Here is a 27045-nt window from a genome sequence, read left to right as displayed (position 1 = left end):
ATCAAATTTTGTTTACGTTTACTGCCTTGTCTCATTGGATAGACCATACATATAAAAATAGAGTGCGTGAGCGAGTTGAAAAAGCAATAGAGTAGAAAGAGAATGATGCATGGAAGTCCCTTGTCCCCTTGATCTCTTATCTAATAATGCACGCACATTCACGCAATAAATTATAAATGTAACGTGTAACACTGATCAATGAGGGTTATCAGTGAGCATGCCTGATTTGGCAAGAACAGAAGCGACCTCTATGCAGCGTTCTCTTTCTATTCCTTTCTATTATTCACTTATACGGCAATATTTGACTTTCATACTCTGTCTATGTCTCTATAGACATTGTCATTAACTTAAAATACTGATCGACTTGAATTATTTGTAACTGCAGTTTGCATAAAATACAATATTTTGAGGTAGATATTCAGATAATGTTCTAACAAGTATGTTAGGATTTTCACAGTATTCTGTATTACCAATAAATATTGTTTCTTTACAGATTTTTTGTCAGGACAAATAATTATTCGTTGCATAAATATGTCAAATACATGGAATAGAAATATCTATCGCCAAGAACAAGAAGCATTTGTTTCTGGTCATGGTGGGACAACCTCCAGAGAGGTCATATATGCAATCATGCCAAGTATTTGTAGTATTCTTTTAACTAAAACTGCAATAGGTCTTTTAGAACAGGTTATTCATAAAAATATTAGGGTTATAATAGAATTTGCGTTAATTGTAATCCCATGTATTTTATGTTGTACTGTATTGTCTGATTATGTTGTTACAGTATGTTGTGCCATGATTATAATATCTATTATTAATATTTTATTATTAGGAATTAATTTTGATGTTATATCAACGCACAGTATGAGACCGGATAATGACAAAAGGCCCTTCATTACAAATTTTAGAGCATTTACTAACTTAATAACAGCAATATGTATATTAGCCATAGATTTTCATATTTTTCCTCGTAAATTTGCCAAAACTGAATTGTTTGGGTATAGTTTAATGGATGCTGGTGTTGGGTTATTTATATTTGCTAATGCTTTAGTGGCTCCAGAAGCCAAAGATTTTGCTCATAAACCTAGAATAGGTTTTTTCCATACTATATCAAAAAATATAAAGCATTCAGCAAGAAGTTGTATTCCACTTTTAATATTAGGCTTTGGCAGATCTGTTGCCATTGAAGTTTTAGGTTATCAGAAGCATGTTACTGAATATGGCATTCATTGGAATTTTTTTATTACTCTTGCCTTTGTTAAATTATTTACTAGTTCTATAACAAGTACTATCAATTCAAAGTACTCACTTTTATCAGGAATTTGGATTTTAGGAATGCATGAATATGTTTTGAGTACTAAGGGGTTGAAGGAATGGGTTTTGAGTAGCAGACCAAGGAATGATTTTATATCTGCTAATCGGGAAGGTGTGATATCTATACCTGGATATGTTGGGCTTTATCTAGTAGGTGTAGCAGTTGGTAGGTTAATACATTCTACTTATCAGAATTCACATGCACGAGATTCGTTACTTCATAGGCATAAAACATTTCATATTAAATTATTTGGATATGAATTTGATACGCACTATAATCAGTCTATGATTTTATGCATTAAATTGTCCATAATATCACAGCAAACGTGCGCAGCTACTTTATTTTGTGATGCATATTTTGGAGTATCTAGACGATTAGCAAATGCAGGTTATTGTATGTGGATTCTTACGTTAGGTGTTGTGGTACTTACGTTATTACTAATGATAGAAATAATATGTGATATATTAATTCATGCAACCATAGATTCAAAACTTAACCAGAAGAAGACAAACACATGTAAAATGAATGTAAAAAGTAAGCGAGATAGTGTGCCTGATAAATGCGAGAAAAATACGAATAAAAATATAATTGAAATATTCGAAGCTGTAAATTACAATGGTCTATTTTTCTTTTTATTGTCAAACTTAATGACTGGCGCGATTAATATGTTAGTACGTACGTTATATTTAAGTCACTTAAAAGCTTTGCTAATATTGATTGCATACATGGCTGTAAATATATTATCAGTTTTATTATTGTACAGAAAACAGGTACAAATTAAATTATAAATATAAATGTACAATTCATTGTACTGATTGTAGAGTATGCACTTTCCTACATTATATAATTAAATAACGAATCAGCGTGAACAATTAGTAACTTCGAAATATTTACACTACCACTGCGTAGAGATCTCAAATTGTATTCCATATTTATTGCTCTTCTTTTTTATTAAAATAAGTATATACATATATTTGTATAAAAATAAGTAAAAAGTTTAGTTGGTAACAAGTCGTTTCTTTCACTCGATATTAATACTAATAATCGTGAGCCTATTATTCAGGGGTTTCGTTGTCATCGAAACACATTACCTAAAATATTTATCATAATTCATCTTTGGATTGAATGTCAGATTTCAATTCGGTTACTTTCTTCGACTTCGGAGTTGCATTTGCATCACTTGTTGTTCTAGTCTGATTTTTCGTTCCTGTTCTCTTATGTTGTAATCGTCCACTGATAAATCTTTTGAACAAATCATGATTTTTTACATAATCCGTAGCTTGTGAAACTATACGTAAAAATTCTTTGACATCAAAACTATAGTTAGTGAATTTTGCGTGTGCTCCTCCATCAGGATGTGTACCCTGTACAGAATTTCAATTAGTCTTGCAATAAATGTTGAGGAAATTTTTTTTTATTTGGGATACAATCGCTTACGGGATCTTGTTGCACTAGCATTGAGGCATTTTCCCACGTAAAGTACTTCACACCGCGTAAACGGGCGAGATCTTTATAACATCCTGGATCTTCGCAATTATATCTGCACAGTAATTATGTATGAGATACATTTCCGTGGGAAATCATGTCTGTTATACTTACATCTCAAATACTGCAGCCCAATCTGGCAAAAACATAAGATGCGTTAATCCAGCTCCATGTATTCCAATAAAAATGTCAGAGTTTCTTGTAATTTCTAATTGTTTTTTGAATGATATTTTTTTATTGTATATTACCTGAGAAGGAAAACATGTTTTAAATATATTGTAATTATATTTATTTACCACCTTAATTAATTTTTTATGCCATATTTAAAACCTCTCTACCTTTCGCACTTTATACTCCGGATTTTCCTTCAAAGCCTTTGTTAATTCATCCTCGTTCAAAATTCTTCGATATTGAGTATCTCTGCTAAGTAAAGTAACTCGTATCCTTTGGTTCTTTCTTTCGTGATGAGGTGTACGTAATCTATGTAACACGTGGTCGCCGAAAGCTTTAAACAATCCACTCTTTTCACAGCCATAAATCTAAAAGCGTATCCATTGATACAAAACTTGCTTTGACCTTATGATCATGATCTCAAGAAACAAAAAGTGATTAATCGTACAAGAGGTGTATTATAGTAAAGACCAAAAATCATTCGTGGTAATAGGGGAAACACGAGATTCTTGAAGCAGACGGTTTCTCCACGGAACGTATGTAAATCCCAGAGCGGATTTCTCGTGAAAGCCTGGAAGGCGTCTTGGAATGCAGAACGGTAGCTGAAAGTAAAAGAGAACTCATGGTATCTAGTATCTCGTAATTTTCGTATTGCACCGGTGTCAGTTACCTGTAGCTTTCCCAGATCATTATATGATTATCAGTGCTGAATGCAGCGGGGTGCGAGAGATTTACGTGTAATGACGCGTATAAGTTGAAAAAGTCGCAAAAATGATGATACATATTTACTACTGAAACAGAATGACTTGCGTGTTTGACGAATTTTGCATCACAGTCATTAATCGGGAGAATCATTTTTTACGACTTACTAGCGTCTATTTTCATTATGTACGTTGGCTTTTCGATCACGATATCACAGTCATGGTTGACAATTGGCGGTCGAGGTAATTTTCGGAAATTTCGCAATTCAGGTCCCCAAGATTGCAATGGGCTAATATGGTCCGCGTTTTTTTGCAATCTTTTCTCATTTAATCTGGATAACCAAGATAATATGAATACTAAGCGACATAAAAGTAATTGATTAACGCGTTGCTTTAATTACGTGCAATATCCTCCAATTTGACCCTCTTTCAAAACATCCATCTTGTATCGTATAGGTTCCTTTCTTTGAATTAAATCCGTGAAATTGATCATTATGTTCCTTGCTCGACAAAATCTCATGTGCTCCGAACATTCTAGCGATGAGTCGTCCTATGATCGAAAGTATGAAATAAGAAATAAAAGAAAGCATATATTTCTTTTAATTTAGTGAAACTTACCACGAACAATGGTTTGCAAAATATCGACATTTCTTTCCTTTGGTCGCGTACGTAGCCAAAATCGCCTTGAGCGTAAAATGTCTCTACCTGTGCTTTTTTCGTAGTTACCCATCCTCTGTGATCGCCTGGACATTGAGGAACGGAAAATGAATTTTCGGCATTGCAATTCGGCTCGTAACCCCAACAAGCTTTGGTATCAAGGCTATCCTAAGTTTTTCCAAGAAAAATTCTTCGTTAATGTCTTTCGTAAGCTCGAATTTTACACAAATGTTTGCGCGTGTGGCCAATGTTTCCATGACTATCGTATTACGCTTTCGTGCAAATAATGAAAACGAAATAACAATGAGAAATACACCAGGCATATAATTTCTCCTTTAATCAATAAATCCTAACAAAATCACGTTATTAACAAACCGCGTATTACCTTGTATGGACAGGCGGTATTATTACGGCACTCTTCGGCCACCGTGGGAAAAGAGTTGAAGTAATACTTGATGTGATCAGGCGGCAGATCAATTTCCGTGTAATTACTGTATGTTTGTGTGATTGCGAACACCAGTACGATCGTCACTGAGTATTTAATACTTAACGCGTTATCTGTCATGCTAGCGAGATGCACTAATGAAAATTAAATCGAGATTCCCTGAGAGATGGTGTCGTACACTCGCTTTACAGAGCGACTGCACGGCGTGAATGGAGGAGGAACCACCTGTACGAGCGAATGGGTATATGACCTCACCTACTGTGCGTAGGCTCTGTCACACAAACGCCAACGTTCATGTACACCCACATGAACGTGTATCTTCTTAAAAAAATCGGTGAAAGTCAATGTTAGAGGTAGACACGCGGTAACTTACATCATTTATAGTGCACTAACGTGACTATCACAGATAAGGTGTAGGATAGATTCAACACCTTATGGGATTTCGTGTTACATTTCCTGAAATACCGATTGTGCAAAAATCAATGGGTTTGTTTGTGCCCTCTATGGTTTCGAGTGCTGAATGTAAGAATCTAGAGATTATATACATACATACATTGAATTCAACCACCAAAGTTGGTAGAATCAGTAGAAATAATAATGCCTCGTTTGCTACATTCCTATATGATTAAAATTGTCAAAACTTAAATTAAAAATTATGCTGGTATTTTTTCTTAAAGCGTAAAAATATTATAATGATGGTCTTATCGAAAGAAGTTTGGGAGAACAGGCATTTGCTTTCACTTTCATGTCAATGAACTGCGTCGATAATCGATGTTTAATATACATACATACATACATACATATTTTTATTTTTAAATTCCCGATATATACCATAAATGGATGTTATGTTTTCTATGTTAACAATACTTGTTAGTAAAATTTCTTCATAATCAAGTATCGGGAAAAGCGTATTTGCCTGTTGTAATAAATGTCACTACCAGTGTTATCGACTCAAGATAAATTCAGATTATAACACAGATGAGGTACAGAAAGGAATCGCAACATTGACTAATTCTGTACCTCGTCTTCTTTTTTTCTACTTTATTGTAATTTAATTTTAATATTGTAATTATTATTAATTAGAAAGTACAATTCTATTATAAATTTGGGAAGTATTTTATTTCATGTTTAAAGATTTGTTTTTCATGTTCTTAAACTTCTTAAATAATCAACCTTATATTTTTAAGAAGAAATTATAATATACCACGCATTGTAACAAGTAGATTTTTTACATCCTCCGTTTCCACCATAGACTTCGATGGTTCCTGTTTGATGACCATCTTCATGATAATTTTCTTCGTGCTAGTGCATTACCGATGGTAACGTTCATTGCATCTAATCGTGAGTCATATACATTTTTGTTTGTCTGGTCACTCGATCATGTCGTAACATGAAAGGTCCGGTCGGCACGGGTGACTGGTTGTATTAAGTAGAATTTTTGGCGAACATAATGATCGCGAATATTTATTGTACTCGTGAATAGTAACATTACTCTTTCTGTGTTATATTTATTAGTTCAGACTAGGTCTTCTTGCACGTGGAGATTTTGATAATTAGTTTGAAAATATATGTTTAAAAATATGTTCATGTTAATTATTTATAAGTCCATATACTATATGATAGTATAAAGTATTCAATATAAATACTTGAAAAATATCCACACAAATATGATTACATACATGAATTAATGTAATACATATAAATTTGAATAAAAATAACAGACATGGAAGTGATTTCATTTGACAATTTTGAACTTCTAGCGTAGAAGTCGAATAACCTTCGACTTCGTTGCTATAAAAGCAATAACTCTTATGCAAGGATAATGGCGACGTAATTTCATTTCTTCCTGCATGATAATACTGAACCTTTTACATGACCGTCATATGATAAACTTTAGTACAATATGAAATATAAAGCTCAATGTTTTCCGTATGAGAACGTATTAAATTTTACGTGCAAGAAGATACTTTGCTACAGGTGGATTTTTTAATCAAAGCAATAAATTGAAACACTGCCTCAATGCTTTTGAAAATATGCTTTGATAAAGGGTTCGCCTGATATCACTTCTACCAATATTAAAACAGAGTCAATTATTTCATTTCATCGAGTTTTACTAACGAATACTTATTACAAAGTTAATGAAGTTCTTAGTATCTTTTTCGATAAATATATTTTTTATTTATTATCAATTTCTTCAGTCAATCAATTTCTTCAGTTTCAACAAAAATTAGAATTTCAATAATTTATGAAATTAATGAGGTAGAGCCATTATCACCTAAAATAAAGAAAGAAAATACGAAATTAAGAAATGTGAATTCGTTAGATACAAAATGGATAAATTAACCTTTTTTCTAATTCAGGATTTTTAAATCCTACAGATTTAAACATTTCCGTGTTAATAGTCAGGATCTCATTCACGTGCCAAGGTGCTACTTGGGTGGGAGAAAGGTCATAAGCACGATGACTTTATAACTCAACAATTTTTCAGCGACTGACAACGTGTTAGCGTATCATGCACGACGTATTTTTTATATTGTATATGCGTGTGGTTACTCTGTCAAATTACGTTGATTTTTCTCTTATTGTATTCAGAATAATTTTGAATATACATATGAGGAACATATATATATAGGATACAAGATATATTAAGAAGATATACTAAGAATACAAAATGATTCTTGCAAATAGCAATCCAATTATAAAGTACAACATTAGAAGACAAACATAATCTTCGTTTTTTTTTTTTTCGATTAGAGAATTTTGAGTCTAGAGGTAAGTTTCAACGAAGTTTCAGTAAAAGCAACGAAGCGAACAAGCCCGGTACAATTTTGTCGTGAAAAAGGGCAACTGTTAATGACTCCCCATCTTCTGGATGACTGGATCACCCAGAGTATGGAAAGTCATTCTCGTTACTACTTTGTCATTATGTTTGCCTTTAGTAGTATTTTGTTTTTTTTGCCGATGTACAGCTTGGCACATCATCATGCTTGGCAAATGGTAAGTTTTTATTAGTGTTGCGAATGATAAATGTCGGTTTGAGTATTGCGAAATAGTGCAAATTTTGAGATATAAGTCAGAATTGCGAATGAATATTCATTTCGGTTTGAGTAGCGAGAACATTCCAAATTCGGTTTGATATTGTGTTGCGATCTGTTCGCAATTGTTTTAATTACTTTCCTATTTAACGTTATATCGATGAATTATATTCCTTTGAATAATTTTTACTGAAGTTTGTATCGAATTCTTTATGAGATATATTTCATACCTTATTTTATTCTGTTTTTAAAAATAATAGATTGTTTTATATTTTGAAAATAAAAGAGTAAAATATTAATATATACGTATATACATATAAAATAGAGTTCTATACAAGTATAGAGTCACATAAATGTTACTATTGAATTTCATCTTTATGTTCCAAATCTACTATGCTACGTCGGTTTTTTGGTGAAACCTGAACAATTAGTATTATTTCATATATAATTACTAATTGCATTATTATACGTATAGCTTACAATAATACAAGCTTACAATAGTAAGGCAAAGACTCAACACAATAATAATGATGTAATAAATAAATAATAGTTAATAGATACAATTGTGAATAATACGATTAAGAATTATATAGAAAATAATATGAGCTAATTGGGTATGGCTAATAATTTCATAATTCAATTTAGTTGTAATTCCAACCACTACTAATGTTGTATTCTTATTCTGTGCTAAATCGGCAAAGTTGGAAATGATATTGTAATGGTAAGCAAGCTGTATTTAGAGTCTTTGAGTATGGAATTAAAGAAGTGCAATTTGCTACTTTCATCTTATTTTACATGTACTCGTCATTGAATGTTTGGTGCACAAAGTATAATTTATTTATTTTTCTCTATTATTTTACGTAGATGTTCACGTCATTCTTCTACTAGAAATCTCTTTTACCAACTAAAGCTACATTAGAGTATCGCAGAAAATTACATAAATTAGTTCTCTTCGCAATTGGTTTTATATTTCTTAAAACGTTAATTTAAATTTTCCTAAATATTCTTTATCACATATGCCATTTAGCTAAATAATTCCCAATAGCTAAAAAGTTATAGGAAATACAAGAATAATCTTCACAAGTATCGTCAACTTCCGCAAGAAATTTGAAATTATATTTTCCAGATTTTAACCTGAGAAATTTGTATTCTTCGGAATCAGTTTCACAGATATATCTACGTACATGGCGTACCTTTTTCTCGTAAAAGGCATGACTGTATAGTGGTAGGTCTAACGTTACTATTGTCCACTGCCAGTGCAGAGTGATGGGTTTCGTTATTCAGCATGTTTGCACGCAAAATAAACGCTGTATTGACTCTCGATAAGCCCACGAGACGCACCTTATGCTAATTCCTCGTGGATACGTCAAAAACCGTTTCGATGTATACGGTAGAGACAGTCCGATCTTCTCTCGAGGCGTGGCCGATGTAGATCGTATCTTCGCAGTTTATACGATTTTGTTCGTCGAAGAGAGATTTGAATCTAAGGGTCTCGATGTGTACTGCTTGAAATACACCGAGTCCCACACTCGGTTAGGCATGAATCGTTACGTAATCTGGAAGACTCGGATAGCTGCAGTTCTCGTTGCTCGCAGGTGTCTTTATCTGTTCGCCAGAAATCCTTTCTATGCAATTAAAGCCAGGTTTGGTACAGTTAGACATTGTGGTCAACAAAAGGTACGTGTACGTCGGGCTAAGAAAGTTATTTATTTGGTACAACGATTCCTTTCTAATTTCAATTTCGTATATATTCTATGCAGAGACTCGTGGCGAATTGGATAAACATTTAATGTTACGTGGGAATACAATGGACGTGAAACTACAGTGAAAACTTTGTTTCGAAACACTCATGCTACAAAAGCGTAACTCCGCTTTCTTCTGTAACCCCAACTTCTACTTTAGTAGTAGGAATAGTTCGAGATAGATACAGAATTCTAATCGGGACAACATCGATCGGTGTTGGACAGTTTCACATGGTTATACGCGATCTGTGGGAATTAACATGGATACACTTCGATTCTTCTTTGAGTTCCGTATTTATCGATAATTCACAAATCAATGCTAATCGATGCCAGAGAACCGAGATATCGGATAGGAGACACAATAGCGTACCTCTGGCGTCAACCTGCCATGGCGTGACCCGGAAACAGATCGCTTCGAACAAGCCGGTATATATGTATGTACAAATACACGTATATATCGGTGGAGACATACCGGACTAGCCGGCATGGATCGCCGCGGATAGATGGAGGAAATGATCTACATCGATCACGATCACGGCACCCTCACCCTGATCCGCAACGGGCACGGTGCGGCTACAACGGTACCTCTTCGTTGTCCATTATCGACGAAATCGCCATCATCTTTCTTTCTGATAATTTTATCAGTCTGAATCGGCTTTTGTAAGTTCGCGGTACGATCTGATCGGGTAGCGTTATTGATCGAGTCTCGGGATGAAAAATGCCGTTGCGCCGGGAATTACTGAATCGAACCAGCTCTCTCGACCCACGCTTCGAAGAATGGAATAATGGCCGGTAACGGAGCATTTGTATGATCAATTTCGCGACAGGATTGCGTAACGGTTTGATAAACGGGCTTCACGTGGAACTGTAACACGTAGAAATGTAGCGTGCAAGTTGTAAAACGAGCGCGTGGCATCGGTATAACGCGGATTGTCCCGCCACGGTGGCGCCACGCTTCGCAGGCGACACGATGCAGCCTACGCGAAATTCAGCGCTATAATGTTTTCTTCATAGAGCTCTTAGGGGTCCTCCCGTGGTAACACGGAGAAAATCGTGGGGGCGGCGCGTCACCAGTCGCGATTGCAACGGATGTCTTGCGAAACCAGAACATGAGGCACCCACGCGGAGCGTGAAAAAATTTCGCGGATACAAATTTCCCCGGATGCACGTACTTTTCGTTACATTTCTCGTGCAACGCTCTTCCAGAAAAAGTTGCCGTTTCCATGGCCGGATCCGAATAGTTGCGTCTATCAACCTGTGCGAAGCGTGCAATGCGTCGTATATTATCGTGAATCTACCTGCGTCTTTTCTCTTTGCCACCCACGCATCCCATTTGAATACGTATACAGACATAAAGTGTAACGATTGCCGGTCCTTCTGGCCACGTAGAATCGTTCGGTTATCGGTAGACAATGCTTTGTAGATCCTTGGAACAACAATCGTAAGTGTACGGGTTACTGCCTGTAAAATAATCGACGTAAATCCTGATTTTTCCGATGGAACAATTCGTGGAATGGGCGACTCGGCCCTTTGCTTTGGAGAGTCATTGCAATGACCGGAGATACTTTGTTCTAGAATTAAAGCGTATATTCAATTCGCAAGATAGATATTCGACGACGTTTGGAAATCAGAAATTACGTATTTTATCCTCGTACGATACGTTTACACCTAGTCGTTTCTTCGATTCGATAGAAAAAACTTGCTTCATTATCCCATGATAATTTCGAATGCAACAAAGAGCCCGATCTTTCGAAATATCCGATTTATGGTGTGAAGTACCATGTAACAGATCGCGCGGTAATTGAGAAACCGAGATCTAATCTATCCACATTTATAATGAACCAAATTAGAATCCGATTATCTCGATTGCATCGAACCGGCGTACGTTAGACAGAAATTGCCCGGCGGCATTAGACGCACGGCAGAGAAATTCCATCACACGCTAGCTTCTCGTTAGTGCCGGACTAATCGCTTAATTAATAGATGATAAATGTTTGTAATTCCGTTGGCGAGCCTCCCGGCCCTCTACACGTACTTCGTTACTGTGGCCAATTAATTATCTAGAGAAAACGATTAAATGGAGACCTGCATCCAACTTAGGGGACAGGAAAGTCATCTTCTCATCAACCGTAAGGGCCCCCGAATTTTCTTCACAGTCTTCACAAACGATATATCCTCTTGCGCCACCACGAGGTCACGGGGTTATGGTTCCTGATGTCGTGCGAATGAAAAAAACGCGCGAATCTTAAAATATCGCATGGGGGCTGGCGAAGTGAGTTTAAGGTTTCCTCCGTGCATGAAGTATCTTTAAATTTAAGACGCGATTCTTTCGAAAACTGTACGACTCGGCATCGAATAATTCTCGAAGCGCGACAAGCATAAAACCCTCCTCCACTGAAATTAATATCAATTGCTGTGCCGATCTTTGTTCGCGAAGTTAACGGTGCAGATCAGGGCTATATAATGAACTGTATACATGTATGTATATAGCATCTATATAGAACGACGAATGAGTGGACTTTTTTCAACACGAACGAGAAAATGTTGGCTACCCTGATGCAACAATGATGAATAATTCCTCATAATTACGTCACTAATTGAAAAGTATGGGAAACAGGGATCAAGATGATAAATAATGTTCGGTAGTTGTTGAATCGACTTTCCTTTCTATCACCCTATACTTACGGTTGACACCGATTCCACATTGTAAACAGCCATAAACACACGTTATACTCCTAATCACAGGCATAAATCGCGTATAGTAATGGAATACTCGAGCGATACGGCAAACATCGTAATTTCGTATAATTCATGATGGCGCATTACGTCGTTGTAAAACGAAAATGTTAACGATAGTTGTCTTATTACAATAAATTCAAATCGAAATTTGGATGGGAATGCGATCTATCATTGACGATGACAAACTCGCAGCTCGTTATACAATATGTACTCACACTCGAGAGTCTCTGGATCGTAAATGGCAGACAGTAATTGAAATATTAATGAGATATCAGACAACACGGCAGCTATGATACGTTATTATGTTGGTATGAGAGTTGTAAACGGAAGAAGGCTTGGTCGCATTAATATGGGTTCGAACGACAATGTGTACGGCTACGAATAACACGAGGACTCTAACGAATTATTATCACTCCACAGATCGATTGCGATGGAACCATAAATCAAAGCTTTGTCACATCATCCATCTTAAATGTGTCTTAATCTTCCGAGGGACACAGCTACCACATTAACCGTTGAGCCGAAAATGTTCTGCGATTCAAAAATCCTAGCACGATCGTTTAAGCGTGGCATCGTCTAACTGGCTCGTCGTTTCTACAAGGCAATTGCTCCTCTAACTGTTCATATCCGGAAAATAAATTGGCGAACGAAGACGAAACGTCTTGACGAATGTTGACCAGTATGAGTGTTTGCTTCTAAGATGGACGCGCGCCAGAGGTGAAGCAGAAATAGAGGATGTTTTTGCTAACGTGAACGACAACTTGTCCCGCGGTGTTCACGATTCGACCTGGGCTACGACCTCGGAGTCGTAAATTTTGCGTCATAGCGGTTGTCACCGGCTCACCTTTTTACGAGCGTACCACGACTCGTATTCACGGTTCGTTCTCCAGATATATCCACTGCACCGAGCCCTTGGTTCGGTCAGCAGTTGTTAAGAGGATCTCCTGGTTGGTAATCTCTGACAACGACTTTGGTGTCCCTTTCAAGATGCTTCTCTTCTTACGTTTTCAAGAGTGTGACCACGATATGAATCAAGCGGATAGTCAAAGGACACGGATTTTTTAAACCGTGAGATGTTACTTAGAAAATGTTGTGTTCTCTTTTAGCTCAGAATCTTTTCTAAAATAGTACACAGTTGGTTCGAAGATACGGACTCCTTAGTTGATAGTTTCGGAAGGTTGTTTTACGTTCTTTCTTCAACGCCCACTATGAGCAATGCGTCAAGGCACAGTCTCGTTCGATTTCTTTATGGCCATCTTTACGCGTGTCTAACGCTATACACTCCTATAATCCAGCTCGGTATCGACCTCACATGTTGGGTTTATGCATTTTGTTCATGACGCCATGATTTATAATGGAAGGAAATTATTTTAATTATCATCATGACACGTGGAACTTTCACGGGAGAAAATAATCTCGAAGCGGAAATACCGAATGTCGCGTAACCCCCCGCAGTTGGTGGCCGACAGTGCCGCAACGTTGCGCGGTTGCATTGTGCCAGGCGCAACGGCGGCAACTTCGAAATCATTAGAGAACCCATTTAAGACGCTTATAGTTTTTAAATTGAAAGTAAATGGAGATGAATTGGACGTTTATCATCTGATAAGCACGCAAGCTTTCTGCATACGATTCGTTGGTCGGTGTACGGTTCACCTAAACGTAATCAGGTGTGCACGGCTCCACAATGCAAGCGCACCTACACGAACGGAACCTAATCATGGACAGTGATATTGCATGTAAGGAATAGGAATCGTGCAGGTGCGGTCTGACTCGTGAACCGTACGAGAATTCACGTCCCCTCTCTCTTTCTTCTCGGCACCTTTCTCTCTTCGCTACCACCACGGAACCACGGGACGCGAGGAACCGATTCGCACACTTCTCGCGTTTCCATAAAGAGACGAAGAAAGTGCCATGCATTCCTGGACCGGTGTGGTCTACATGGGAGCGCGAAACAGCGTTCGATCGTGGTGGTGAATGCACGGCAAAAAGAAACGGAAGGACACACCTGCGCTCGTCCTGTCGGCGAGTGGGTGTTTCGCGATAGAAAATGTCATCGAGCCATATTCTTCGATTATCGTACTCTTTTCGCGATTTAATTCGCGTTCAGTACTAACACATATCGACTATGCAGCCAGTTTGTACTACAATTATCATCGAACCGTTCTTTGGTCCCTTTATGTGCATAATTCAGATCTCAGGAGTATTTTTATTCGAATTGTTCTGTCTGTTGGAGAACAGCTTGCGAAATTTATTTTCCATCGGAAAGTCGTTTGTCCTACAGATCACGGGGTTAAGAGCCGAAAAATCGGTGGCGCAGCGGGTTGTCCAGCGGCAGTACGCACCACATTCCGGGTCGAGGCAGATTGGCTCGACATCGAAAACTGTTCTGGCCGAAAACTGCTCCACGAATCCCTATATCAAGTGCCCCGGTTATCGGGCCAGATCGAGAGAACAAGGACAGCCACGGCTATAATCGTGGATCAACTTCTGGCTACGGACCTGTCCTCTACAAGTACGAACACTCTGTACCACCGGCTCCGCCTATTTATCCTCCATCGTAGCGTACATTCTTATATAGTACTCTAATCGGAAGACGATATTCGATTTTCACTTTACGATTCTACAAAAATAAAAGAAAAGACTCGGAAGATTCTATTCGATCGAAATGAAAGTTAATCGTATTCGAAGAACATTTAACTCATCGTTGAACGCTTTTTCATGACGAGCTAGGCTCTAGGGGAACTGGTTAAACAAGAATTACTAGTTGTAACGAAGCTCGCGAATACTAGTCCTGCAATTGCCGCTTCTCGACGTGATTGCGTTTTTCGTTGATCCTTAACTATTACTTGGGCAAATTGAATACGCGTCGGTATATGCCGCCCTGGCTGCGTATCTGTCAGTGATATGGCTCGTTTTATAGCGTGTTAAAACATAGAATTCTAAACACTGAATCGCATTACAGTCTTATTTGGTATACGAATGTCATCGATAATTAGACAGAATGATGTTACAGCCTGTTATCGTAAATATCTTCCGTTATGGATAAGCGTACATTTGATGTTGCCTTTAATGACCATCAGAATGTAGGGATTATATCGCTTAATTAGCTCTATCCTCGGCTGCTATCTCTTTTATGAAATCGTTAAGCATCCTTTGCGTGTGCTCCTTATCGGATGTTTTAAGCCACCGGGTCTCGATGTGTTCTCCCGTGTTATCTCGTGCCTACTGTTAGCTACTTAAACCGACTTCCACCAACGTGATCGTACTTTTTGTTAGTGCTATTAAAAGATCTCGACTATTAATCCGTTGAAATTTGTGATGTCTATTATATCGATTAATTCATTCGATTATACGAGAAACAGGTTTAATACGAGAACGATTGATCGAAAGTTCAGAGTATGTGGAATTTACTTTTGAACGAAAGTCAAGAAAGACGTCGACGAGCTACGATCTACGTATTTTCTAAACCAAACCTCGTCCGTTATTTCACAGTGCCAATCTTGGATTTGCGTAATCACAGCGATAAAGCGCGAATAGAACATTGTCATCGTTACGTTGACATCGCTGGTTAACATGTTGCACGTGTACACTTTCGCAGCCTTGATATTTCTGTCGATGCTTCAAGATGACCAAGCCGATTTTCGCGTCACTTCGTGCAATCCAGCGTTCCAGTACGTCTCTTTACACGTTGGGAGCGCCGTGACAAATTTCAAACTTTCGAATTCTCCTTTCGCCAAACAGCCATCTAATATCTGACAAGATATTACTCTTTAAAAGAGAGAGAGAGAGTGAATAATAACAGCAATTAACACCGAATAACAGAAGTCTTTATTACCGATTATACCCAATCGTAACGTTGAATTTCAGGTTTCGTTTAGATCTAGTTTACTAGATAATCACCATTCCTTTCGATGTAAGAATCCTACGCTCGCGCGAGCTATCACGAAGCGCAGCTTATCGAAGTAACTATTTATTTGTCTGGAACGTCGAAAAGATCGTGGATGCAAAGAGAATGGAAGTGATCGATCGCATACTAACGACGAACGCGAATAAACGTTTCGTACATCGTGAAGACCTATATTTTTCCGTTGAACGCGAACGAACCCAGCGTGATCCAAGAGAAGCAGGTAGATTCTTACCGCGGTACTCAACCGAGCTGCATCTACACCCGCGTGTAGCTCCTTTCTGGCCAGTCTATGAATCACATAGGAGTAAGAAAGGGAGAGACAAAGTACAAAGGGGGTAAGCAGGAAACACATGCAGAAGGAAGGGGACGGAGAGACAGGCGGAGGTCGGTGCACCACGAAGGAAAGCAAAGGAAAGACAGCACAGGGCAACCCGAGCAAACCGGGGTGGTCTCGACTTCACCGTTGACTAACTGCGACACGACAAGCTGCCATACCCGGTTAAACTCTCCAGAGACTCGATTGCATTCGACGGGGAACAAATTAATGTTTGCTCGCCACATCTGGGTCGTTCGGAGTTTCTGGGGACACGTATTCGCGCGTCCCAAGTAACCAAATCGCCTGTATATGCGAGTATCGGCCGAACTTATCGATGACAAGGCGATGAAACGTATCGAAATACCTGGCACGAAGACGCGTTCAATGGATATTTGATATACAAGCTTCGACCAAAGGATACTGGCATTCAAATGACGGCAGGTGAAGTCAGCACCTTCGAGCGTCGAACGATTCCACGCGTGATCCACGGTTTAATAACCTTGTCAGAGAAATCGGACACGTCTCGTGACACCAAAAAATTAGATTTATATCCGAATATTAAATCTGATAGAAGAGCGCCAGCCATTAATCCGCATAATCGTCTAAAACTATTTTGACAGAGAATTACACAAGGTGCGTATCGTAGAAGCGAGACGATTAATCGTGACAATTTGTTTCATCCATTTTAATGTATGTATGCATAATCGCTGCCATTTGTTCTTCTCTCCGAGACAGCCGCACCCGAATTCGGCTTTCTGTTCTCCTACGAGTATAGAACTCGATCTACTCGAGGATCTAAGAGCCCGGTCCAAGTTATCCAATAAAGGTAGGCATTCGTTAAACCGTGGTTGCCGCAATAATTACGATCTTACGATTTCCAGGATGGTTCGATAAGATCCGGCGCATGGATCGCGCAGAGACATAATCTATAATTACATCGGCGCGCTTATACACCGATACGAAATCGCAGGTTCGATGCACGCATTTGCGCTATCCACGAACCATTGCAACGCTATTCTCCGAATGCCGTGATGCAACAAGTATCTAAACGAAGAACGAAACAGGAACGATTCGTTTTATCGCATCTGGTTAAAACCTGGTATTATTACCGGTGTTATTTTCTAGCGGTCGGAGGACGGTAGCTGCGGGATCGTCTTACTAGTTTTCGAGATGGGTACGTTTCATTTACGGAGCTGTCCGAAGGATTCTGGCCTAATCAAGTTGATCCGACGAATGGCAGCGGCTCGGATAAGCACCGGGACACGATGAACATTTGCAGGCGGCTTCTCCAAAGAGAAGCGCCCGTACTTACGTCGTTTAGATAAGAGGCACGATGGCCGATATGCATAATATGTTGGCCCATATTGGGACAACCAAGCACCGCAGGTTCGAGCTGCGAGACGCCGGAGAGCAAGAGGAACGGTGGAAGAGAAAGGGCGCCGACAACGCGTGGAACATCACGCCAGGGATCGGCCTGTTATTTGGCTGTCAGTAATTCAGTAGCCTCTCTGGAACCTCTGAAGATCCACTGATGCCGCCCCTGAGGAACCGGTAACCTGTCTACCAAATCGATCAACCTGTATCTCGTGCACTTACCCCTTCCTTCCCGCCTTGTCTTCCTTTCGCGATCGCGTTCGTGGCGGTCTACCTGCACCATGGACGAGACCACGCTTCTCAACGTATATTAATCATCGTTCGACCAGATTTACATATCCTCCTGTTTAGTCGTATGATCGTCCGCGTAATTATTAGGGAATTTATTAAGGAATGACAAGAAATTACCTTAGCAGCGTCTCCGATAATTTACGCTATACGAGACAACGTGTCCGTTCTCTCACATGCCGTACACACATCAGACGCGCATATTTCCCTTCCATGTTCTTATCTCGGCAGTAGCAAACGATACCGTGCGAGCAACCGTAAACTAACCACGATAATTATTTGCATTCAGCCGGTGTGTATCCATGGAGTAAGATGTAGCCATACATTCGCCAGGAGTTTCCATCGCCTGCAGGATTTCCCATGTAACCGCCGTAGTCCGCGGATCCTCGTATATACGTATATACATATATACATACAATATACCTCCTAACGACACCAGGAATTCGCTTCTCCTTCTTCGTTTCCTCTGGACGATGTAGCGTACGATCGTCGGCATACATTCGCGTACCGCCAGGTGCAAATTCTTCTGACATCATCGTCGATGTACGTGATGCACACGTTGCACTTGCACGGCCGGCCAGCGCTGCCGTTGAGTGCACTATACCACCGCGTGTATACGTGCAACCTTCTTTAACCGCACACGTGAGTGTGGGTGGGAGTGCGTGGCGCCACTATGGCGGCGTCCAGCGGAGTTCCACCGAGAAAGATCGTGTAAGTGAGATGGAGGAAGTGGAAGAAAGGTGGAAATAACATTCAGAAAGGACGTAGAACGGAGAGCACCGATATTGGAGACATTCTCCTCGGCGTGCACACACTGCGTCCACTTATTAAATCACTGTTAAATCGTATTACGACTCCACCGTTCGCGGAACGCATCGTTGTAATTTCTAAGCAATAGTCCCAGCCTTCCCCGCCTCGTTCTGTCTCTCACGAAATTTTTGCGATAGACCTTACACGTCGCACTGGGTTACACTAGCTTATTCCGCGACCGTATTAGCCAGACCCACGTCGCGGTATATCACTCGGATATAAATTATTACCGAACGTGGAACTCTGTTGTTACGAGACAGTAATTACCGCGATGTTAGTACCCGCGATCGTTGCTGCCTGTCCTCGTCCAAGGATTCTAGGGAATAACGACTCGCGTGTAATTCATTCGTGAAACTGTTGCGGGTGTCACCGAGCGATAAAATCCTCAGGGCTTGTCGTTGACTCGACGAAAGTCGTTTGCTCTGAACGTGTATGCCTACTGTAAGGTATATCGCCAATTTTCTCCGTGCACGCAAAACCGCTTTTGAAACGACATTTTTCTTCGCCATCTTCGGGCGATCCGTAACGTATAACAGTCATACATTTTTGCACGGTCTCGCCCTTTGCTCACTGGCGATAATTCAGGATATCGATTTGGTCGACCAGTAACTTATATTTTGTACGACCCGGATTATTTCTTCCTCGCGAAAGCGCAGCCTATTTTTTTCATCGTTCTTTTCTTCCTCTTTTAACGCACGCAATCGAGCAAAGCGAGCATAAGAATTATGTCGACGGCTCGTCGGCTTTTACCTTCTGTCTACCGCGATATAGCTCTGTGTAAGAAAGAAGCAAGGAGATTGATATAGTGGAACGGTTTTATGGTACACGCTCTAAGCCCGTGCCATCGGTCTGGCCTTCGTACACGTCAACACCGGCAACAAGTTCAGCCTGGTCCAACGCGATGTATCGTGATTGCGAGGTCGTTCCAAATTGGAGAAACGTTTGCATCCGTCGTTGCGTACCGGTCCTGTCGGATTACCCAATTCTTTATGCAATCGCTTGTCAAGCGTTTGCGACAGCTCCGATCGAGCTGCTCTCGATTAAATTTGATCGAAGGATCCTGCGAACACCGTTACACTCCATCGCCTCGTTACAGAGGTTACACGAGATACAGCTTCCCTGAAGACGGCTTTAAATTTATCCATTCGGATTATAACAGAACTTCGTTCTATATTCGGCAGGTTCCTGTTCGATTCTACCATATTATAATTTTCTAGATTGAGTCGCGGTTTGCGAGAAACTTCACATCGAAAGATACGAATTTGATATGTCGATTCGACCGCATGATTGGTTCATTCGCGTCTCGATTAGCGTTCGAAAGGGTTTTTCCGTGACTCGATCTGCAAACAAACGGCACTGTGTCGCTAGTTTTACGAGGCTCTCTTCTCGCATCACAGCATCTAAGCGACCTTATACGAGTTTGTCAATGATCCGAGCCACACCCGCTGATTTTATTGACGTACGAGCGGTCATGGCGCGTGCTCCGCATCTTGGTCGAAGGAGCTGAAATCGTTTTACCTTGCGTAGCCGCGAAAAGATTTCACTTCTGTTTTATCGCTATGTATCCACGGAATATTTTCCAACCCACGTGCCGCGTTTAGCTCAAGTTCGATCCAAGTGCGTCAGGCGTTTCGTGAAAATAATGTTATCCGTTTCATCGGACAGACCTCGCCATTCGTTGCTTAATTTCACCCGTACCGATCGTAAATTACCATCGAACGATCCTATTTCTCGCCAACGATTAAGAACGCGCCTGGGCGTAGCCTACAAGTCTATGTAAGAGGCTCGAGGAGGTTCTGTCGATATTTATCAAACACCGAAAACGAGCGAAATCCACGGGAATATCTTTATAATGCACACTGATACCAACTTACTAACCACCGTCTTACTATCTCGACCGCGACCGAGATCGCTGAACGATCGTGGCTCGAGAACAAATATCGCGTCGGTGTATTAATAGTTGCAGTGATTACCATGCCATTACTGTACAACGTCATTATGCTGAACAGTACACGAAGCAACATATTCACCGGGACGCGGCACTATATCAATCCGCGGTAATATCGTTCGTGCAACAGGTTGAAGCAGATACACCTTATCGCTAATATCTCTCCGCGAGCGCGCACCTACAATCCTCTCGACGATCGGTAGGTTTCTCGAGCATCACTAAATTACATCAGTCTACGCCGCGAGAGAATTTACATTTCTCATTTGACCGCCTGATATCGCGTGTACGTTCTACGCTTCGTGAGAGGAGAACTATTTAACGTCCGCGCTTGTCGAGAATTTGTCTTCGACCTGTCGCGATAAGACGAAACCTCTAATAATACGAGTACAGGGAAGCAGCGATCTTTCGACCGTTTTATTCCTTTATCTTTTCCTGTTCACTTCGATGCAACATATCGTGCGCGATGTTTTTGGTAAAGATAAATACCCTTTTATTAAAATTGTATTCTTCTTACTTATCACCCTGTCGATCTCATTCACAATCGCTTCTCATGAAAATTCTGCAATATACTAGTCGAAACAAGTTCGAGTAACTTTTACGTTCTTGGAACTCTATTCTTTGAATTCGTCGATTATCAACACCTGTTGAAGATTTGTTTGCTTCAAGTCGTAACAAGAGCGTGTCTCCGACAAAAAGTCGACGCAAAGAGCAAGTACCCCGAAAGGGGTTAAGCGTTACGAGTCAACCTGGACAGGGAGTGCTGATCGAGCGAGATCGGAAGGCGGTATCGTAAATCATGTAACCCAATTCAATAAAGCACTATGCCCTTTCCCTCTAACCAGTGCCAGCAGGTACAACCTGAAGAAATCCCGAATGTGTCCATAACTCAGCGGGTCTCTCCACCGACTCTCCGGATCTACCTTCTCGATCCTCTTGCGATCGTACGTGTAAGACGTACGCGTTCGCTCCTCTTTTTTCTTTTTTTCTTTCGTTCTTTTCTTTTTCTCCTATCTTTTCCCTCTTCCGTTTCGATTGGAGCCGACGCGAACAGGAACGTGCGGCCGCGCGGCCGCACCTGAACACGTTCTACGCGTGCGTGCTGTCTGATTTGTAGAACAATATTATCCTCGAATGCACACGTGTCTACCGCGATAGCATAAATTCGAAGGAGAATCAGTGGATCGAAGGAGTCGAAACAGGATTTTCGGCGATGCTCGTGCGATGGGAAGCGTTTGTACGAAACATCGTAGGTGGAAGTATCTTTGGGACAATAAGGATCTCGACTGTTGGAACGTAGACCAATATACTCGTATAAATTATGACACAGAGTGGAGCACGCGTACGTGACTCTTGTGTCAGTGGGCATGTTTCGAAAGAGTCGTAATTCATGAACATAAGTAATGGAAAAAAGCGAAAAGAGTCGATAAGGAAGAGCAAAGGGAAGAGGGAACAGGGTGCAGTCCGCGTAGAAGTGGGAACGGCGTTGTGTTGCGGCTGACAGCAGGAGTCTCGGGTTAGGGACTTAAATCATCGTGTAACAACGACGGTATCGACGACGGTGACGATCGACGAGACCATAGTCTCGGATCTGCGCATCGATCACTTGTGAGAAGAGATCGATACACGGACGGCACGGGGATGTAGGGGAGTCGACGTTCGTTGTCGGAAAATATATGGCCATGTGGTGCAGTGACACGAGAGGAACACAACCGACGCGTTTGCGTTGCGATTTTTCACCGAGCCACGGATGAAACGTGCCGATCGATGCATGTCTTCTCTGTTTGGATGGCAAAGGATCGCGAACAAACTTGAATAAAACGAATCATAAGGAGAAGCGAGAAGGCAGGAAGAAGCGAGATTTGGCGGAGGATGGAACGGTACGGTACGCGACGACCCATGGCGATCACGATCAGCGTCAATAAATAAACGACGGGGTGGAAGGTGGGCAATTAAGGAAGACATCAGGCGACTAATGAGGTTACGCCGTGCCGCGACGAGTACTTCTCCTCGGCAACAGCGTCGGCGTGGCATGGCGTGGCATCGAACGATGAAGGAGACAGTACTCGCTTGAGGTGAATAAAGAAGAAAAGAGAGGGAGGACTCGGTCACGCGTAGAACCAGCTCGCCGGTTCGAGGCACTGGAACAACGATACCGAATCACGATATCGAGAGCGAGTGATTCGAACAGAGGTGGAAGAAGCAACGAGAAAAGAGGAAGGGATATATAAACGACGGATGGATTTGAACGGTCGAAGCTATACGACCGCTGCTGTGGGGCAGAAGACAATGCGGCATAAATCACGAACGGCAGCAGGACGCCAGCCGCCGTGCCGATCGGTCGATACACTCCGATACACGCTCGACGAACTAATTGCCCGTTGTGTCTATGGGAGGGTAGAAATCGCGGTCTGATTGCCACGAGAATTGAGGAAGGAAGTCGTGTGCCTCTAGTCTGACGATCCTCCGAGAACGGATAATCATCTGGCACGGAGGTGCGGCTACCCGCTCGTACAAGGTTCATCTTCGTAACAACCACGGGTAGGAAGCCGAGTACGTGGCCGATCGATCGAGGGATATTGCTTAATTCCATTCGTTGTCTATTGCGTTACATTTCTAACAGGATCGAATCGCTTTTCCGCGACCAATATTTTCGTATTTCTATGTTAATAGGATATTCCGATATGTGTTGTAGGATAACATTATTCGTTGATGTATTAAATGCTTGTCCAAGTTCAGGTATTAGAATTAGTTTTCAGATATAAATATCTTAAATTTTTCTACACTTCCGTCATCTTAAATCGAAGCAAGCTTTGAAAACGGCACGGTAATGTCCAAAATTCAATATTCTCTGCTTAATGTGTTTCTCTCGTAACCATCTCGTCGATACGAGAAGAGTGCATTCCGCCTCGGAGCAAAGAAACCATAAAACCCCTATGAGTGATCGTAACCGGAAAACGAAGAGGCGACCGAAGAAGGCAGCAGCGCCTTACCCTAGGATCGAGCGCGCGAGAGCCCGATAGAAACCCGTTTCCGGGTAGAAGGATCCACCGGTGCGGTTAGCACGATGCCCCAAAGCGGGTTGACCTCGAGAGACCGTAGACTCCGTAGGTCCAGGACGGTCGGAGCTGAGACCATCGTCCCTCTAATCTCGCCCGTTCCTTTCTATGTATGCTATTACACGGACTCTCTGTGCTATGAAGAAGAACGTCTCGGCCACGGCTGTACGAAGTTCGACTGCCACAGCTCCGAGTGGTACCGGCAGAAGGAACGAGAGAAAGAAAGGAGACGGAAGAAGAAAAAGGAGAGGGGAAGAATAAAACAGGACCAAGAGGAGCGAGCATCTAGATCGCGGCGGAACGTCGCGTCCGCTTCTCTTGGACGAAGACTCGAAAAATGGCCTCGGGTCGGTTTCCGGGTCACGCGTCCGTCGAGACGCTCGAGTATCAGGTGTCATTACCATTGCCTCGAACTCCGGGTTCCCTCGATATGCTGCAGGGATGTTTCTACTCGAAGCGGGATTCGCTGCTGAGAAAACGACGAGTACCGTATGGTCTCTACGGCCACTAGGGCACGAAGCGAATCCTAGATGTGGAACGTCCAAGTGTTCCCAGTCACGCCCTCGCACGATTTTGCGTCTCTTCTGGAGCGTGCCTCCTCTCTTCGTTGAAACAAAGTATCCGTCGTGTCTGCAAACGTAGTGGGAACGTATCCGTGTCTCGGTTAACAGCCAGGATTTTCTTCGATGCTTTTTTATATCGCGGTGTATTTAGAAGACGTCTATTCGCACGAACGAAACGATTCGATTCTAGACGACTCGGAGTGTCACGGACGTGAAAGAGAACAATGACCAATCGATCGAAGAATCCTCGAGGTTAAGTCTGATCGTCCGATGACCGATCAGGGGTCACGTCATTCCGTGAAGATCGAAGAGATGTCATTGGCTGGACCGTTACTTTCGAATATACCGGCAACTGCTCCTCACGATTGAAACACCACCTGCGAAAACCCAATATCTCGCGATCTTCGACTGTTAACCTTTTAGTTTTTTTGCAAGCCACGATCCTTCGATAAACCACGAGACACAAAAACACATTCTCGCTTAATGCATTCTTTTCGTTCCCGATCTATATTTGTCCGAGAAAATTGAGGCAGGTTCGTTCGATAAGATATCTCATGGGTAAGAATTTCATTTCTAATGGGACACATAAGTGGAAGCGTTACTACCGATTTGATCTCGGTCTCCCTGTCAACTCTATTGACTGATCAACATCATTAGGTGGATTCCCTTCTCTCCGTAGCAAACACGGATCAATGGGATTCTGATCGAAGGTAGAATCTCGGTAGTCGTGGACACGGTGCTTTAAATGTTAATGGGGCCTGTCTAATGATATTCGGTAGCGCGAACGAGCCAAATAACTCGTTTCTCCGAGACCTGCACCGTGTATCGTACCGTTTTATTCCTTCTTTTCTCTCTCCTTCTCTCTCCCTCTCCTCCCCATCTCTATCTTGGCACTTAATGTTGTCCTCGTGCTTACGATAAGAGTCCGCGATCGTTGACAAGAGTTAAGCTGATTTCGTGGAATAATACGGACGAGATGGAAACGACGAAATGCGACTTTCACTTCTGACATCGGCCGGAGCGAGAGTCCATTACCGCTTTGTCGTGTTCACATCACTCAAAAGCCGGCAGAGACCTCCATTCTCTGCAACTTAGTGAAAATTGTTCCCGTTTTATGCCCGTTTGCCGTTGTTCACACGACGCCTTCTTCGATCTCTCACGACCCGACTCGACGGTGACATAGAAAATTGGAAAATCCCAGCCGCATTGTAGCAGCGGTTCACGTGACACTCATTCGTTGAGATCATAAAAGGTCACTTTACAAGTTCCACCCACTTTATGAAATCCTTTGTGCCAAGGAGATTTAGCCGGCACGCTCGACTGCTCGAGCACGAAAACAGGACCGGGATCCAAGATTTATAGGAAAGAGAATCTCGGGACACGGTCTCGCGCGTATAATAAAATCTACGCGCGTGATCTTTTTCCCTGATTCACCTTATTTAACCAGAAACGTTGCCTTTAGTTTCTCAACATCCCCTATCGAAAGATCTCCGATGTATTTAACTTTTTAACGATTCGACGAACGAACGGTTCATACATTTTAAAAACGTAGCTCCTCTACTCTCTGTCGCTTATGGCTGTGCCCATACAATACCCGAAAATGTACCATTAAAAATTAATGGATCCTCGAAGCTATAGCTTCGCCTTGCATGCTACATTACGTACTTGAACGATGAAAGAATGCGAGGAAGAAGAAGTCGTGAGCGCGGAGGAAAGTAGGAGGAGAAGGTGTCCAGGTAACGCGGGTTAGGTTTAAGGTACTTTTGAAATTCCATAATATAATCCGGCTTTGGCGGTGGGTCGCATACAACCTGCATTCGCAACCTGCAGCCATAAGAAGCGAATAATAGTCTCATTCATCCACCTAACGAAAATTTTTGAAGGACCGGTATCGTTTCTGATAGGAATAAGTTGGTCTATTCGCCTCTGAAAAGCACTGTGTCGATCTCAATAACCTGACATAGGAAACTGCATTCCATTCTCTATTAATCTATCACAGAACGTTGATCGCGTTGTGCGATCGGAAACCAAAAAGGAGTATCTAAATTCCTCTTTCAATTCAGATCAAATTCTTTCGATTTAGAAAGCAATCGTTCAAAAAATACCATTTTTGGCATACCCGTTTTATTTTACGTCTGGTTACAAAACCGAGGGGACGATCGAATCGACGACTGTTAACATCCTGCATCTCGTCCCGAGTCTCGTTTCTCGTTACCAGAACATAACTCATGAACAATGGCCACGCGAATCTCTCGAACCGAATGAATAGCATTCCGCCCGCAGGCGGACTTGGACGTTCGTATTTTGAATCCCGCTAGCCGTACGCACGTCTGCGCTCTCGCACGCCGCTCACGAACACCGCGAATTAACGAATTACGATTTATGAATGTTCACGGTATCGGTAATTGGCAGCGGGTATAGAGACGCTGCAGGCCGTGTGGGCGTCGACTTCGTCCACCGTCGTCATCGACTTCGTCCTTCGACTTGTTTCGA

The 27045-nt window shown here is 41.5% G+C and overlaps 2 protein-coding genes across 4 annotated transcripts; one reads left to right on the top strand and one right to left on the bottom strand.

Annotated features, from left to right (window-relative positions):
• The first annotated feature begins 264 nt into the window (after positions 1 to 264).
• LOC126922491 (phosphatidylinositol-glycan biosynthesis class W protein) lies at positions 265 to 2117 on the top strand. 2 transcript variants are annotated; one of them, XM_050735069.1, is made up of 3 exons: positions 265 to 410; positions 494 to 1464; positions 1799 to 1925. In XM_050735069.1, exons 2-3 carry the CDS (start codon positions 532 to 534, stop codon positions 1838 to 1840), a joined length of 975 nt encoding a protein of 324 aa, XP_050591026.1. In that variant the 5' UTR covers positions 265 to 410; positions 494 to 531; the 3' UTR covers positions 1841 to 1925. The 2 variants fall into 2 exon arrangements, with proteins under 2 accessions (XP_050591026.1, XP_050591025.1); XM_050735068.1 differs by having other exon boundaries at positions 494 to 2117.
• LOC126922489 (EGF domain-specific O-linked N-acetylglucosamine transferase) lies at positions 2046 to 5197 on the bottom strand. Of its 2 annotated transcripts, none has more exons than XM_050735062.1 (10): positions 4715 to 5197; positions 4291 to 4497; positions 4074 to 4222; positions 3841 to 4004; positions 3642 to 3762; positions 3420 to 3573; positions 3139 to 3339; positions 2915 to 3048; positions 2753 to 2855; positions 2046 to 2679 (listed from the first exon to the last, which is right to left on the bottom strand). In XM_050735062.1, exons 1-10 carry the CDS (start codon positions 4892 to 4894, stop codon positions 2419 to 2421), a joined length of 1674 nt encoding a protein of 557 aa, XP_050591019.1. In that variant the 5' UTR covers positions 4895 to 5197; the 3' UTR covers positions 2046 to 2418. The 2 variants fall into 2 exon arrangements, with proteins under 2 accessions (XP_050591019.1, XP_050591020.1); XM_050735063.1 differs by having other exon boundaries at positions 3642 to 3759.
• Between the last annotated feature and the right edge of the window lie 21848 nt (positions 5198 to 27045).

Source organism: Bombus affinis, chromosome 12 (genome assembly GCF_024516045.1).
Source record: "Bombus affinis isolate iyBomAffi1 chromosome 12, iyBomAffi1.2, whole genome shotgun sequence".
In the NCBI taxonomy this organism is placed as follows: Eukaryota; Metazoa; Arthropoda; class Insecta; order Hymenoptera; family Apidae; genus Bombus; species Bombus affinis.
Note: the sequence above shows the minus strand (reverse complement) of the source record. Positions and strands in the feature narration are given on the sequence as shown.

What these genes read in the sequence shown, in the direction of transcription:
- LOC126922491 (XM_050735068.1), top strand. Translation starts at nt 532, where the DNA reads ATGTCAAATACATGGAATAGAAATATCTATCGCCAAGAACAAGAAGCA.
- LOC126922489 (XM_050735062.1), bottom strand. Translation starts at nt 4,894, where the DNA reads ATGACAGATAACGCGTTAAGTATTAAATACTCAGTGACGATCGTACTG. An exon ending in TTTACTATAATACACCTCTT is followed by an intron (nt 3,340 to 3,419) that starts GTACGATTAATC and finishes ATACGCTTTTAG; the next exon opens with ATTTATGGCTGTGAAAAGAG. An exon ending in CGGAGTATAAAGTGCGAAAG is followed by an intron (nt 3,049 to 3,138) that starts GTAGAGAGGTTT and finishes TTTCCTTCTCAG; the next exon opens with GTAATATACAATAAAAAAAT.